The sequence below is a fragment of the Rissa tridactyla genome, chromosome 3, assembly GCF_028500815.1.
Source record: "Rissa tridactyla isolate bRisTri1 chromosome 3, bRisTri1.patW.cur.20221130, whole genome shotgun sequence".
NCBI lineage: Eukaryota > Metazoa > Chordata > Aves > Charadriiformes > Laridae > Rissa > Rissa tridactyla.
Window position 1 is genome coordinate 3,803,605 of NC_071468.1, and position 15,979 is coordinate 3,819,583.

General features: G+C 41.7%; 1 protein-coding gene across 3 annotated transcripts in view; it reads left to right on the top strand.

The window, feature by feature from the left end:
• PLCB1 (phospholipase C beta 1) overlaps nt 1-15,979 on the top strand; it is a 398,108-nt gene that overhangs the window by 236,518 nt on the left and 145,611 nt on the right. For all 3 annotated transcript variants that reach the window (XM_054197179.1, XM_054197181.1, XM_054197182.1), the window contains exons 4-7: nt 1,477-1,617; nt 8,397-8,476; nt 12,059-12,112; nt 12,389-12,464. In XM_054197179.1, the coding sequence (XP_054053154.1) occupies nt 1,477-1,617; nt 8,397-8,476; nt 12,059-12,112; nt 12,389-12,464 (351 nt within the window). The remainder of the gene's footprint in view (nt 1-1,476; nt 1,618-8,396; nt 8,477-12,058; nt 12,113-12,388; nt 12,465-15,979) is intronic.

The following is a 15,979-nucleotide window of genomic DNA, read 5'->3' on the forward strand; positions in this document are numbered from 1 at the left end:
TACAGAACCCTCAAATAGGATTATTCTGTTTTCCTGCAATACTTGCCATCGTACCCAGTATTTAATGAGGCTCAGCATTTTATGAGAGACAGCCTTGTAGTTTCTTTCCAGTTTATATGCCAGACTTCAAAATGCTCTCCTAAACATTGGGAGCTATTTGGTGAATGGATGTGTAGCTCCATTGCCTACAAGCAGATAGGATACCAGCCAGGAGATGCCTTTTGTCGATATAGGATTTCCTGCGAGATCCGTGAAAAATAGCCCTTTTCATCATCTTAAGCTTATCATCCTGTTACACTAAATTCGATTTGTATCGGTCGGTGGAGATTTAGATTCTTATTCAAAAGTTATTAAATATTAAGAAGTACCATGAACACTAAACATATGCAGACAGTGGGGGGCAAAGGTTCACGTGAGAGTGAAACGTAAGCTGCAAGATATATTTGTGTCAGTTTTGAAATGGTTTGATCTCTACACAGAATCTGTCATCCCGTAGTGATACTATTTGCTGGCCATTTTTTAGTATTTGTACCAGACTGAAAAATCTTGCCTTTTAGGAAACCTGAGCTCTCAAATTCTACTGGCCCTATTCAAAGGATTGAATTCACTCATGCAGGGCTTCTTTTCATCTGTCTTTGCCTTTATAAACTTCATCTTGAGGCCAAGGACCGAGCAGTTTTCTTAGTTTGAAAAACCACTGAGTGTGTTTCATGGAAATGCTGCAGCCAAATAGAAACTAGTAGAGTTGCAAAATCGCTTGAAATTGTTTTTCACGTGCTTATGCTACCAATGAAGCTGAGGTTCAGGCTATTGTTAGCCGATAAAAATCATTGAATATCTTTTTCCTTCACAGAAATGTAATGTAGTAATTTCTATATTGCATATAAACCTGAAAAAAAGACTGAAAACTAAATATAAATGGAATATAAATAATACAGGGCCTTTTGGCCACGAAGAAGAAAGAAGAGGGCATCACCATTAAAAATTATTCATTTCATAGTGTTTAAGGCAGTTAATTCCAGTCTTCTCAATTCCTTAGGCAAAACTAAGTTCTCATTTTGAGCTTTATCTAAAAGCCATTGAAATTAGAGAGAATGTCTCTGCTGAGGCCAGTCGCCTTTGGACAGATACTGTTATTTTGACAAGCAAACCAGCTTACGCATGCTTATCTTATGAGACAAAATAGCTGAGAATAGGAATGTGCAGGCATCAACTGGACAGCTTTTAGTCTGCACTGTACCAATACAGAGCTCAGGGGCTTTGAAGGATTTACAGCGGTCATTGTCTTTTTATCCGAGGTTAATAACTTTAAATATTTTAATGAATAATTAACTGGATCAGAACCTAGTTCCGTCATGTTTAAAATGTTCAAAATAACACAAGTTTTCAAAATGGAAATATTTTTAAAAAATACCTCTTTTAACATAAGTGTTTGCAAAAGACTTTTAACTGTTTTTGTAATGTATTTACCTGCAGGATCCAAAACTGCGCGAACTGCTGGATGCTGGGAACCTTGGAGGTCGACTGGAAAATCGAATGATAACTGTTGTCTATGGTCCAGATCTGGTCAATATATCGTACTTGAACTTGGTGGCATTCCAAGAGGATATAGCAAAGGTAATATACGTTCATCTGCGTCATATAAAATTAATGTTTTTAAAGTATTCTCTTGAGATATAGACAAATGAGATAAAAGTGGAGATTGCTGTGAAATGAACCTCAATCCTGTTATAGAGCAGTGCCGCTCAGTACCCAAGAAGAAATGTGCAATCCTTTTTTTTCAGCGAGTTTATTCAGCAAAGTTTATGCCCCTGATAGGTGTGTGCTCATCTTCAGAACACTGCTTGTAAAGCCCAAATAAGCCCTGTGAAAATAATGGTACATGCACATTTTCACTCGGCTGTAAGTAGTATACTGTGCGTCTCCAAACACGTATCAGTATCTTTCAGTAGTTGTCACCCTTTTATGCTTGTTCTAAGTGTGTGAGAATTATGGATCATCTGTGAGATCAAGGTTTGTAAATGGTTGACTTTTTAAGGTTGGCCTATATCGGAGTAGGAATCTACAGCTCTACCTGGTATACTCAAGCATGTCAGTAAGCAGGCACCTAATTTAACTTCCATGACTGTTTCTGCTCACGTTCAATGCCTGATTTTAAGCATTCCATTTTGTCTACTGATAGCCCTTGATAAGAATTGCGAAGTCAACATCATTATCTTAGCAAAGTACTCCCATGCCTGTATACAGTCCCTTCATTTCTGTCCAACACACTGCATGAAACACAGTTGTGTGTGACGAGCAAGTTGTGATTGAATTTAGTGCATGTTTATTTTTTTCCTTCTTCCACCTTCTGTATGACTCAGTCATGTTCAATGAAGGCGAAGCTCTTTGATTTATCTGTTCCAAATTGCCATTCAAAAGCTACTCCTCTTTCCGCTTCCATTCACGTAGATTGATGACAGCCTCCAGCTAACCACACGCGGAACACACTTTCATATGGTTTGCATCCTCGAGTCCACTAGATTGTGCTGAAAAGACAGTTTCTCTGTAGACTGCTGTTATTTAACAACAGTAAGGAGTTACTTTGACACCGCACAGGCAACAAGGATGGTCAGGCCAGATGAAAAAAGGTCATAGAATGAAAGCCTTAAGCTAAGGAGGATATATTTTTGCTTGCCAGGTTTCTGTCTCCGCTAATCTTCATTAGCCAATCGGTCAACTTGGCAAAAACAATTTCCGCTGTTTCTTTCATAGGAAAGAATAGAAACAAAATGAGGTCGTGGTGGTCCGTGGACTGTTGAGTGGGAAGTGCTGTCCTCAGACTTGAAAATGCACAGCTATACTCTACAGGGGTGGTAAAGAAATCTTAACCCTGCAAAAATGAAAGTGACTGAAACAACTTTTTGGGGCGGGGGGGGAGGAAACAACAGCAAAGCATGTGATGGAAAATGAAATGGTATGCTAAAGCTTTACCAGCAAAAACTGTTAGCCGTTACCAAGGAAAAAAATCACCTAAATCAGAAGCGTGTGTCCTTTTTATCTTTCCTGTCTAGCCAGCAATCAGTGAGCCATAATCTGTTTGCTAAAACAGTACAGAAAGTGGTATTTTAGGGCCATTTTCTGTTTGGTAATGAAACCTTAAAAATACTGTAGAGAAAATCATGTTTTAGAAAAGCTTGACTGCTTAAATCCTGAGTAACTCCTACGATCTGAGTAACTAAGAATCTTACGTCTTCCCTGTTATTTGTAAATGCGGTAGTCCAAATAAATTCATATTTTATCAATCAAGGACTGTAGCCCGGAGATAGGATTTTCAAAGCACCGCAGATTGGCTGTGCTTGCTTTGAAATCATTCTAAATATCCTGATTGTTTCAGTGAGAACGGAATTTTATCACTGTTGAATGTATCTAAAATTTCTTCCTTTTTTTAACATGTTTTCCAACTTTATATGAGACAGACCACAGAAGCTGGTCCTTGTCATCTCCAGGACCCATGTAGTGACTCAGAGAAGTTGTTATAAATAAGCATATCAAGCACAAATCATCTCTTTAGGGAGCTCTGAGAGAGCGTGTAAACGCAAGAAGTTTTCAACATCACGCAGGCGAATTTTGACCCATCCTCTTGCTGACGTTCCAGGGAAAGCAAATGCCACTGACAAACTCCTCCACCTTTCCCTTTTCAGTGCATGAATATTTTTCGGATTGTCCCTTCATTCGTGATACCTTATTTTTCAAGTTGTGTGACAAGTATCAATCAGTCCTGCCTTGGAGAGGAAAGGCAAAGTAAACTAACAGTCTTAGTGAAGCAATTAAAATTACTTCATTATGGGGGTTTCTTCCTTTGCAGAACGCTTCCTGTTCTGCTACTAACTCTGTTTGTCACATCCACTGGCCAAGTTGTGGGAGAATTATGACAATACGAGCCTTGGGCTCTTCAGCTTGCTTTAAGTGCGCTAAATACAGAGCTAGAAGTGGTGATGTAGTTGTGATGTGCTCTTTCCTCCAGGAGGAAGTAGCTAATGTTTCAAGTACGCTAGTGATGAGCTGAAGGGCACTGAGCGGCTGGTTTGTTCAAAGAATGCAGTTTGGAATTCACTGGGTTATGGTCTAAAGGGCAAATTGCTAGGTCCGTCCCGATGGTGAAAAGCAGTAGCACCAACACAGTGTTTGCGTATTTTCAGACGGGTGTGTCTGCCTTGGGATGGGATTTGTGAGCATCCGCAAACATAGCACTGCAGAAGCCAGGACAAAGAAAGGAGCTTATTCTCCAACCCTAATCTGAGCGGATGCTCTTTTTCTCCAACTCCGTTCCCAACATTAAGTTTAACCCGTGAACAACCTCTGTGTCTCCTGTGCAGTGTTTCATTCTCTTCCCAAATGCAGTAACTTCAGAAATGAACATCCCGTCTTTCCCATCTCTTTCCTCTCACTTTTTTTTGTGCCTTTTCATACCAGCTGCTCTCACCACACTAGTCCAACCTGGACATACAGACCCCTATCCAGAGCCCAAGGAACTCTGTTTCTCCTCAGTTTGATGAGCTTTGGATCAGATCCATCACTAAGAGCTGAATGAATTCCTCCATAAGTAAAATGATGTAATCAAAGATGATTCACAAGTTGTGCTACACTATCCTTTTCAGCATACGTCTTTATTTTTCCAGTCTCTTAAGCATATTTAAGAGACTGATCAGCATAATAAAATGGTAAAACCATATAAATTCATGTCAACTTGATATATTTTTAAAAATAAAATTCATAAGGATGCTGACAGTGTAGAATTTCAGCAGCTTGCTTTGTTAACCTCCCATCAAAAACAAACATGCAAGAAACGTTGCATTCACATGTGGTCAGTTCTGATTTGAAGGAAGTGTTTTCAAGAATGTGTGCTGTCTTTTCTTATGAAAAAAGTCTCATCTCTTCTGCTGAGATGAATGTCTTAACGGTATGTATCCTGATGCATGTAATAGAGGAGAGAAATCACTTCACTGAGCAACAGATTTCCAAATGAACTGCTGCTTATATGCTACCTGCCAAAGCACAGAACAGCTAAATAATTTGTTAGTAAAGTTCACAGGAATGATATAAATATAAATGAGTGTAACAGGACGAAGCCAAGAGGAGATTGAGTGCAGGGAGCTCTTATCATGCTGGATACAACTTGCTTGGAGTTAACTATCGGAAGGCTGGGTCCTTCCGCTACCAAACAGGGTCAGAGGCTTCCAGTCTGCAAACAGTTTGTTGGCACTAGTTCAGTCCTACTTCAAAATGCCCAGATTTATATTTTCTTTTTGTATTGCATCTGTACAGGAGTCTCCAGCTACCGCGGTGATTCGGAGGCTGTTATAACCTTCCCGCAGTAGGCTGTTTTCTTTCTACACATAACAGCTTTCTACCCTGCGGAGCGCTCTCACCGAGCGCTGCCTTCTGGAATCACTGCTGCTGGTACAGACGGCTGCGGAGTGCCTCACGCACGGAGTTAGAGCATGGCCTTTACTCTGTACCATGCAGCAAAACCAAGGAAAGGGAGCCATTTGGTAGCTAAAGTGACGAGACGCAGCTTGGCTCACAGCTTGACGCAAGCCCATCAAAGTCAGTCCGAAGCATCTCCTTTATTTCTTTGGGTCTGTGCTCAAGGGCTGCTGTTTCCCCTCCTGCTGAGGGTTCAGACCAGTGACTGGAAAGATGATGTGATCCTTGGCGTGTTTTCTGATCTCGTTTTTTTGGCTGCGGCTCTGTGGTGGCTGGAATGAAGACCCTAAAATGGGAGAGGCGATGAGCCTGTGTCGATTGCTTGTGACTTGTTGACTTGGCACCTGCTTAGTTAGAAGGGGCTCAGCATGCAGGTAGCCCTTAGGATATTTGGCAAGAGCGATGTGATCACTTGAAGAGCCAGGAAAAACTAGCAAAGGAACATGGCGAGACTGTTTATATAAATAATGCTTGTGACAGGCACATAATAACTGAGTTCCCCTTACATTCCGGTCAACAAAGTGCTCGGACAAAGAGAAGGAAGAGCTGGGGTGTGGGATAGTCCTGAAGTGCCCTGCTTCTGTTTTCTACAAAATAATTCAGTTTCAAGCCCAGCAGAATCAGTGACATCAAAACAAAGTCTATTAAGATGTGTTCAAAGCCAACGTATTTTCAATTTCTAAATAATATTTTATGTTGCTATTAATCTTTGCAGCCATTAGTGTCACAGACAGAAGTTTTAACGGCTATTATTAGTGCCTAAACAAAGCAGTGTTTACAAGATGAGCCTATTTTGAGCCTGGAAAAATGAGTTGCCAAGAAGGAGGAAAAAAAAAAAAAAAAAAAAAAAAAGATGCTGCACTTAATATGCTTTCTGTTCCAAGAGTCACAGCACAGCAATGGTGTTGCTAACAAACCCAACTCCTTCTCTTGTTCTTTCTCACACCCCTGTGTTTTTTTTTCAAATTGAACCTAAGAAAAACAAGTAAAGGAAAAAAAAAAAAAGGGAAGTGGTCACAAGAGGTGGAGGGGAGAGGACAATCTCAGCAACAGCGGTTTACCTCCAGAACAAGAAGTCTGTGTCTGAGGGAGGGAGGTTTCTCTGCCAGAAATACCGGTCCCAGGGAGCTGTGTTGTCTCGGCTGCTCAGGGGTGAGCTTGTAAATGGGGTGGACTGGAGCACCCGGTAGCTGAAGGATATCAAAGGCCCTTCTGACAGTAGGCGTTGCAGGTAGCCTTGGCCCTTCCTTGTAGGGGGCAGCGGTGTGAGACTGGTTTCAGGAACAAGATCTGATAACTTCGGGGAACAAATTTTAGCATGTTAAAAAAATAGAAAAATATGGTAATTTCTGAACCTCACAAATCCATCACCTAGTCACGCAGAAACTTGAGGCTTTTAGGTAAAACAAGCTCATAAGCTCCAAAGTGACATAGCGACATTTCTTTCATTGGAAGTCAATGAGACTTTTCATCATTATCAATTTTTGTCAGAATGAAATCACCTTTTTTTTTATATTTTTCCTCAAGAAAAAGAAGAACCAAGGAGAGGGAATACCTCCCAAAGAGTATGCATCTGGGAGGGTGTGTGGTGATGGGAATTTTGGATCTGGACTGATATGAAAGGAAACTCAATTTTAGTTTCAAAGAAAACCCAGAAAACTTCCTCAAGTGAAAAAAAAAAAAAAATAAAAATCACATTGTTTGCAGAGGCATTGTTTATTTTTGTTCCTTTCTTTTACAGGGGTGAAACCAAGCCAATCCAAAACCATACTTGTGCTTAAAAAGCATTGCAATTAAAGACTGTAAATAAGCACCAAGTTAGCAAGGAAAAACATGCTGAAGGTGTCAATGTAAAGCTGCAGGAGACACCTGCCGGGGAGGAGAGCGACGGGAAGAGCAGTGAGAGTCTAAACCCCAGATTATAATCATGGACCAGCCTTGCTGGGAACCTGGGAAAGGGCAGAGGCCAAAGGGAGGGACTTCAGCAACATGCATCGAAATGAGAAAAAAATCAGTCAGGAAAATAAAGAGAGGAAAATTGAGGGAGAGCCATGGGAGGAGCGGTGCCAGCAGGTGGAGAAGCGAGGTGTTCTGTGAGCAGCTGGAGGACATTTCTTCCCTAGGTCAGGGTGGCAAGAGGGAAAAATAATTTAGCAAGGGATAGGACCACAGCGTAAGGATGTACGGTAGGGGGAAGAGGAGCTTCTCTGTTTGGAGTTGCATCTTCTTCCCAGTGTATCAGAATAATTTAAATTTACTCTTTTATATTTCTCCTGGTTTGTTAAGTATGTTTCTTACGTCAGCTGGTAAGATCTTAGATATTGTTCATAATTCAGTATACGCTGTAAAAGATAAGGTGCCATATTTGTTATCTGAATTACTTCATGATCTGAGGAGAGAGGGATGCAGAGCCTCGCGTAACGAACTCTTACAAGAGGAGCCATTGTAGCGCGAGCCGTACTATGGTGTGCTCTGTCTTCCACCATGTCCAGTCTGTCTGTCTGCACAGGACTCGAAGCCCATTTCAGCTTCATTTACGAGAATGGTGATAAAAAGGCTCCTTTTGTAATCCTTAGTGTGTCAACCAGAACAGTGTCCAACACACAAGAAAATGTATTTTTCTGGACCATTTTTTGCACATCTTCCAGGAACTTGAATATGTTTTGCATCAGACGTTTATCCACGTGGTTGGGTTTTTTTCAATTCAGTGGAATAAAGTATCATTTAAAAAAGTATTTGTAACACTTCCTTTTTTGTAGCATGAGAAAATCAGGTCTCACAGACAAGGAAGGAAACTGTAATTGGAAAAATCAAGTTCAGGCTTTAATTAGGCCCTTTTTACTAACGATACAATTTTCAAAAATATTTTGCATTGTGTAAGTAAACATCTAAACGAGGCCTCATTTAATCACGTCTTCTCTCTATAGGAATGGTCAGATGAAGTGTTCAGTTTGGCAACAAATTTGTTGGCACAGAACATGTCAAGGGACGCCTTTCTGGAAAAAGCGTAAGTGGCCGTTGTGTTTAATGCTGTGGGTGTTGCTCTTTTCTCTGCGTCATTTTCCTCTTTCTTTGTTAGTCACATTGTCATCTATTGTTTCTGCTTTGATGAGTTGTCACTTTTGTAAACACAGGCTGTCTTTTCTCATGGTTTTAAAAAGGCCGTTATCCAAACGTCATTTAAAGAAAAATCTTGTTAGGGTTCTTCATGCAAACTACTAAGTCGTAGCAAAAATCCAGAATTAAATGCCATCCTCCCCTTGTATGCCAAAGTAGGAGCTTCAGCTGTAGTCTGAAGCTCTCCATTTAAAATGAAAGAATATTCTGGACTGACTTGCTTTTGGTTTATTTTCCCTTTTTTCTGTTGTTGATCAAAACGTTAGAAATGCAAGAAGTCCATTTTTCTCAGTCTAATCTCTCTGGTTATCACACGATTCAGAAGGAAGCTGTGAATCCATTCATCTGGATCGCTTTGCACAGCGCGTTGATTCCGAGTTGCTTTCAGCAAAGTAGGAAAGCTGATTATGGGAACGTTTAGGGTGTAAAAATACACCTCCAAAAGGAAAGAGAAGTGAACGTGAGCTTAGCGATTCTCAAGGGGATGATGACTGCACGCGCTGAGGGAGTTCACCTAAGCGAACAGCATTGGGGCTAGCACGGCAAAGCCTAGCAGAGAGAGGCATGGTAATGAACCGGGGTATTTGCTGGCCTTTTGGGGGTCTAAAAGGGAAGACGTGCCCTCCCCAGCCTACGAGTTGGCTGGTTAAATTCAGCTTTGTGTCTCTCCCAAACACCTTTTAATTTCTCCTCAGTCCAGCTAAATACCAAGCCGGGGCTCAGGTTTCTAAAACTTGCTTCCACCCAAGAAGCGAGTTAACCTTTTTTCACCTTCCTAAGGCTGCGCGTGCCTAATTTCATTCGATGCACTCATAGTTAGTCAGAAAGTTCCCAACTGCTTAACTTTAATCCCATGTACATATTCATAGGTGCCTGTTCTGGGAAGGGGTGTGTGTGTGTTTCCTTCTCATAGCACTGGCTGTGGTGCAGCTGAAGTCTTCCTTCAGCTCCCTGGGCTGCAGATGAGTTACAGGAGTGGTTTGATGTTACTATTTCCAGGCTCTTACCACTCAGATCCTCAGGTGGCAGCAGACTTTGCTGACAGGTCTGCAGTGGGGAGCGTTGTGGCTGTACCTAATGGGCGTTTTCATGTCAGGTTCACAGGAGGAACATCTTATCACACAGTATAGTAGAGCCGGTCTAATTCAGAGCCGGTTTTTTGGTGGTTGTTCAAGTAATATTAATTAAAGATGAAGTCACTGGACCCATTGCATAGATTCAGTAGCAGACAAGCATGGCACTTCTGTGTCTTTATCTTTTTCCACTAATTAATAAATCACTAGGGAACTGTAGGGTTTCCAGGGTCCTCTGCACAAATGCCAAGTCAGAGTCACTAAAGAAATCTTTGACTCTGAAGATTAAAAATATTTCCCCATTATAATTACTGTACCAGGCAAAGGGTTGCGTGCAGTCCTATCGGAATGCTTTTGTTGAAATAGAAAAACAAATTGCATTAGAGCAGAATTAGAAAGGTTTTTTTCTGTGTGGCGTTCAATCCCTTGCAGTGTTGGAAGTGCACTAATAAACAGCTTGAGCAGCTCTCCTGTGGTTCGGTCAGATGAGGAGAATGGGGTTAATTTCTGAGGAGGGATGGTTAATAAAAACTGCCCTTTTGGCTCTAAACTGCTCATTCCTCTGTTGTAATAATGCAGTGTATTTTTGTGTCGGGGTGCCAAAATGGACGCTGGAGTATATTAATACTGAAATACCGACGGGTGCAGTAATGAGCAAAGGGTGAGTGCACTACGGAAACCTTGGGTCGGCGCTACGTCCGGCATTTGTGGTTCTTGGAGCCAGCACGGCACTACTGAAACGAGTCCGTTCGGCTGCTACCCAGGGGAGTATCTCCTAACAGGCTTTTTAACAGGAATAACATGCTTCATTTTCTTAGGTGGATGGATAATGGCTGCAGGGCAAAAAATAGTGTCCCACATGTAACAAAGAATTAGAGAGGGAAAAAAAGGTGGCGAGTACTGGTGGGGGTTGACTGTTCTTCAGACACACATTTTTAGTTTGCTTTAATTGAAGTTCAGAATGCTTTTTTTTTTTCTTCCCCCATTTTCTTTTATTTCTTGCTGGCTTGGCTGTACAGGAAAACATTAAGTGTGACTAGAATGCACTCAAAAGTTTCAAAAAATAGAAGGCAAAATAAAAAAAACCTTTTTTACTAACTGCTGCGACTTTTTAATCTAGCTCTGTGCTGGGAGATGGGGCAGAGGGGATAATGTTTTTGTTTGGTGACACGGTAGCACAAGAGATTTCGGTTTCCAGAAGATGCCTACGAGGACATCAGGATTCGTGAAAATGTTCCTATGCTAGTTCAGGATATTAGCACGCACTTTGCTTTTGAAACGGTTGCTAATGGCATTTTGGGTTGGGAAGAAAAGGAAAGTTTATTAGAACCATGCAGTTTCTTTTTCTTTTGGTAGGCCAGTGGGTAAAGTGAAAAAAAAGAAAAAATTTTAACAACAAAAAATCCTCTGAAATACTTAAGCGTTGCCACATTTTTCACCAGATCATATTACTGCAAAACTTATAGTTTTAATTAAATGCAAGTGGAATAGATGAAGCACCCAAAAAGTTGTGCTCTTCACAGGCTGCTGCTGGTTGACATCATGCTGGTAACCAGTAGTCTTCACATACCGGGAGGATCATCAGATAGCAGCTGCAGGCCCAACTGCTTCTCATTAACGCTACTGGATGTCTCCTGGTTCAGTAGGCTTTGAATCAGTGTGTTGAAAGATTTGGACAAAGAAAGAGACATCCTCACCCTGCTGCCTTAACGAGCATGTGAGAGGAGTCACAGGTCCTGAGATATTGAGATGCTCTGAATACTCAGTTCAAACGCTGGATAATTGCCTGCCTTGTAAGATGGTTTCAGCGTGTAATTTTTATATCGCTTCACCCGGGAAATGTCTTGGGCTTGCCGAGGGCTGCTAAATATACTGACACTCCTGCTGGTGCAGAGACATTTCAGTTGCCAGCCATTTGACTTCCTGCCAGCTGAGGAGTGACAACGTTTGGGGTCAAATGGAGAAATCTGTGATGGGGAGGGCTTAGGGAGGCAGCAGTGTTGGCGTGCGACATCCAGGGAATTTTTCAACCTCCTGAAGAGGAGGAGGAGTACAGCCACCTTTCCAGGCAAATTGTGTAGCTTGTGTGCCACAATTCAGTCTGCTGAGAGACTGGCAGGCAGCCAGGGTGAGGAGGAGCTTGTGGGGGTGATAAATTTGTGCATTAATGGTATTTGCAATGTCCTGTTGCATGGCAGGCGGTATTTGACACTACAGGTGCATTATTGTTGATGGAAAAGGTATTTACTGTTTGTGATATCCCCACAGGTTTTCATATTGGGCAAAAGAGATGAGTGGAACTTGCCACATGATCAGAACAATGGCATTGAGCTATAAAGTTGGTGGAGAAGTACTTGAAAATGCTGTAAAAATAAAACAGGATGCTTTTCTCTCCACAGTTACACAAAACTTAAGCTGCAGGTGACTCCAGAAGGGCGCATTCCTCTGAAGAAGTAAGTTCTGTTCCCCTTCCTTACCTTGTAGTCTCCTCTGCCTTTTTAGTGTGAAACATACGTTTGAGATGTCAGAGACATATTGTGAGGTTAAATACATTCAAATTGCGTATCACTGGGGTAATACGAAGAGAGCAGTGATGGCTTTTTCCAGCCAAATGGAAATAAATAGCAAAAGATGCGATAGACTGGGAAGTGATATTCACTCTTCAAACCACATGGGCCATCCAGGCACGTCTTTAAGCCAATTTCCTCTGGTTTGTCTTTGTTCTGTAGCATATACCGCTTGTTTTCCGCTGACAGAAAACGGGTAGAGACCGCGTTAGAAGCTTGTAACCTTCCATCTTCCAGGGTAAGCATCTGAAATTTTTTTCCTGGCCTTTAAAAAACGTTGCGTGTATTCAGCAGTGTTTACTCTCTGAGTTGAGGACAATTTGTTCAAGGCTGATCATGCTGTGCTGGCTTTGCTGCTGGATACGTCCTCAGCAGCAGGTCTTTCTTTCCCACACAGAAGTTCCTGATACCCATCTGCAGCTCTACCTTTGATTCGAAATTGTGTAGGGACCAGCAGTGCCTGGAAGAAGTGCGAATGGCTGAAAGGAAAGGGCAGGGGGTTGTGTGACATGTCCTGGAGAAATCTGAAGCGTCGGTGACTGTTGCCCAGTACTGAAGGCATGATTTCAGAGCAGTGTTAGCTTAAGGTGTAGCTAATGGTGTAATCTTTCTTTCTCACAAAAAAATTAAATAATCTGTAGCTTGAGTTAAGTGACAATTTAAACTTACTGAAACTTCTCTGAAAGGTGTATGGGGTAAGTGTTTGAAATGCTATAGCGTCAAAGCTGTCAATGCTGCGGGGATGCAGCCATTGTATGCTGCTAAAGCAGGACATCTCCTCAACCTGGAGCATTTGCAGGATGGTACCTTCCTCTCAGGAAGGCTTTTTCAAGAGGAATGAGCTCAAGCAGGGAATTCTAGTTAATGCTGGACTGAAGATGTCTTTAGTCTTTCCTCCCAAGTGGAGATTCTCCTCCGAGAAGCTTCTCACAGGATAATTCCTATGTTTGGAGGTCTAAGAGGTGGGCAGAACTAGTCTGCAACAGAGGAGTGCCTGCATCTCCTAATCCCTCGCTCTTGTAGAAAACTCTGCTGTGATGTTTGCTCAACCTTTGCTTCCCTAATGATTTCTTCATACAGCCGATTCCTACAGTTCCAGAAGAGCAATGGAGCAAAACTTTCACCAGCCAAACCTCAGATACACCTTACCAATGAGACCTTCCTTCCTAGGTTTGGGAGCTTAGCTCCATGGAATTCCAAAGATATATATACCTACTGTGAAGTAGGTATAAAGGATTATAACAACCTTAGCTGAAGTAAGGTTGGGAGGTTAGAAACACAGAAAGAAAAATTTTAAAGATGGGTTTTCCATTAATTGTTAGCAAACAAGATAAGACGTGCAAAAAGTCTTGGAAGCTTTGCTTTTTAAATCAGTTGCTTCGTTACTGCTGTTTACTACATATCTTTGAAGAAAAAAAAAACCTAAACATCAGCGGAGTCCTTGAAAGAAACTGCAACCTTTTTCTGCTATTTATTTAAGTAGAGACAATTCTACATACACACTGCTGGATATTTGTTGCTGGGATACCATCTTGAAAATTATTCATAGTATAAAGTAGATCCTTTCTTTGGTTGGGATAAAAGAGAAATATGCTTCATGCAACAAAGAGAACTGTGTTGATCGTCTTGGAAAAAAATATTTTAGAAGCTGAGTGCTTAAGAAGCATGAAACTCTGAATCTCATAGAGGTAATCGAGTAGAAGAAAAACAGTTCTTCAAGTACAGCTCTTTTCCTTTGTGTTCCTGTTTATCTGAACAAGTAAAATTCTTAGCTTCAACTTCCAGCTTTTTTGTCCCATTGTACTACAGGACAAATGGTGTGCCTGTAGAGCCTTGGAAGAGTACTGGACTCCAGCAGGGTATTTATATCTTCATAAATATCAGGGAATCTTCCTCAGCAAAATCACACCAGATTATTCAGAGAATTCATGGAAGTCTCTCGTGGACATTAGCAGCTTAGACTTTTTGGTTTTTTATATTTGTGCCTCATGAAGATCCCTCTAAAGATTTTTCTCTCCAGGTTTCATGTAAAAAACCATAACCCTAATTTCTTAGGAATATATGTGGCTCGTTGGCCGTGAGTTTTGCGTGTTTTCCTGCACCTCTTGGAACCTGTGGATGACCCTAAAACGCAAAATGAAATTCAGAGTCATGTCTAAGAGGATGCCAAGTCAGCATTTATCAGTCTCTCCCCGATTCACAGCGTCAGGGTTGGGACAGTCCCTTACCGATCGTACAGAGTGACCTGAGCATAGGGCAGCCTGAGCTGCGCTGCTGGGGTAGAGTATCACTGCGTGGGCTTGTCTGTGACAGTACAAACTTCAGCGTCCGCCAGCCCTGCTCTTAGGAAATTCCCTGTCCATGTGCTTGCCAGGAAACCTCACGGGTCAATGTGTCGTAGGCACTGTATTTAGACAGAGAGAAGGAAGAGTTCTCGTTGCCTGGAACGTTGTCTTCATCCTGCTAGAAGAATGGCACCCGAGAGGCTCCCCAGGAGTGCCAAAACCAAACTCTTTATTTCCTGTTTAGGGACCTTAATAAGGGATGGATTCCCTAGAGCGCTGGGCGCTCCAGCCCTGATCTGGTCTCGCGGTTGAGCATGACTGCAATGGGATGACCATGGATTCAAGACAAGCACATTTCCAAAGTGTGGATTTATTTATTTATGTATTTCTGGATCAGACCTGGCATGTGTAAAGTCTTGCAGAACCCAGCCCCGTGTGACCTGATTTTTGGCAGCGTTCATCGTCCAGCAAATCTCATACCAGCCGGATGCTTAAATGCAGTTTTAAAAAATGCTGATGAGTTTTTGAGTTTGGCATCTGATTGTCCTATGATTTTTTTAAAACCTTGGCTACTTTTGGATGGTGGTGGTGTGGAGTTTGTTGTTGGGTATTTTAGTTTGTTTTGTTTTTAGTCAAAAGTGCCTTAAATAGAATTTGAAGAACTTTGTATCAGTTGCCTGTTTGGCTGTGAAGACTGATTTCTGCCTTCCAGTTAATGTAGAGGTTCACAACGAAGCACCAGTGAGCTTGACTGTTAACTCAAAACGACCAGCTATTGAGTCCTGTCTGCAAAAATCTGAATTAGCTGTTGTGCTGCCAAGTGTGTAACAGGATGGATACAGATGTCGTAAAAACAGACAGATTACCAGAGAAATAATAAATCAACAGTGTTTGAGATTAGTAGAGAGTCTTCATCACAGTATAAAATTGAATGGCAATATTCAGCCAAGCCAGAAATGAGGGATGCTCTCGTGTGCTACAGAAAGTTTGTGATTTGTTCATTGGTCTCAAAAAGAGAGATGAGCGCATAAGGTGTGTGGGTGGTTCCACTGCAATGTGCATGGCTCAGGCCAGGATGAGGAAAGGGGCAGTGTATTTTAATCCTTTTCGGCAGGCAGGGTTTTGGAATCCAAATATAGCTGTCTGAGGTTGTGCCTGGGGTGGCAAATGCTTGCAGCAAGGCTTTCACATCCCACCTAGATCTCTGTGTTTCGTAGCCCACCGATTACGTTACTGGTAGGAAATAATTAGTTATTAAAAAATTCTGTATTTATGCCCGAAGACTTGTGTTGGTTATTCTCCTTGTAGCAGGCCTTTGTGTAGATATGTGAGGGGAAACTAAGGTATATTTTCTTGATGGAACCAAGTGGCAAATACAAGCCTGGATCTCGCATTTTGTTCAGTGTTAAGTTCCTTCAACTCCCCTGTAAGGGAACAAATATAGTAGGTCAATGGGAGACTGTAATTT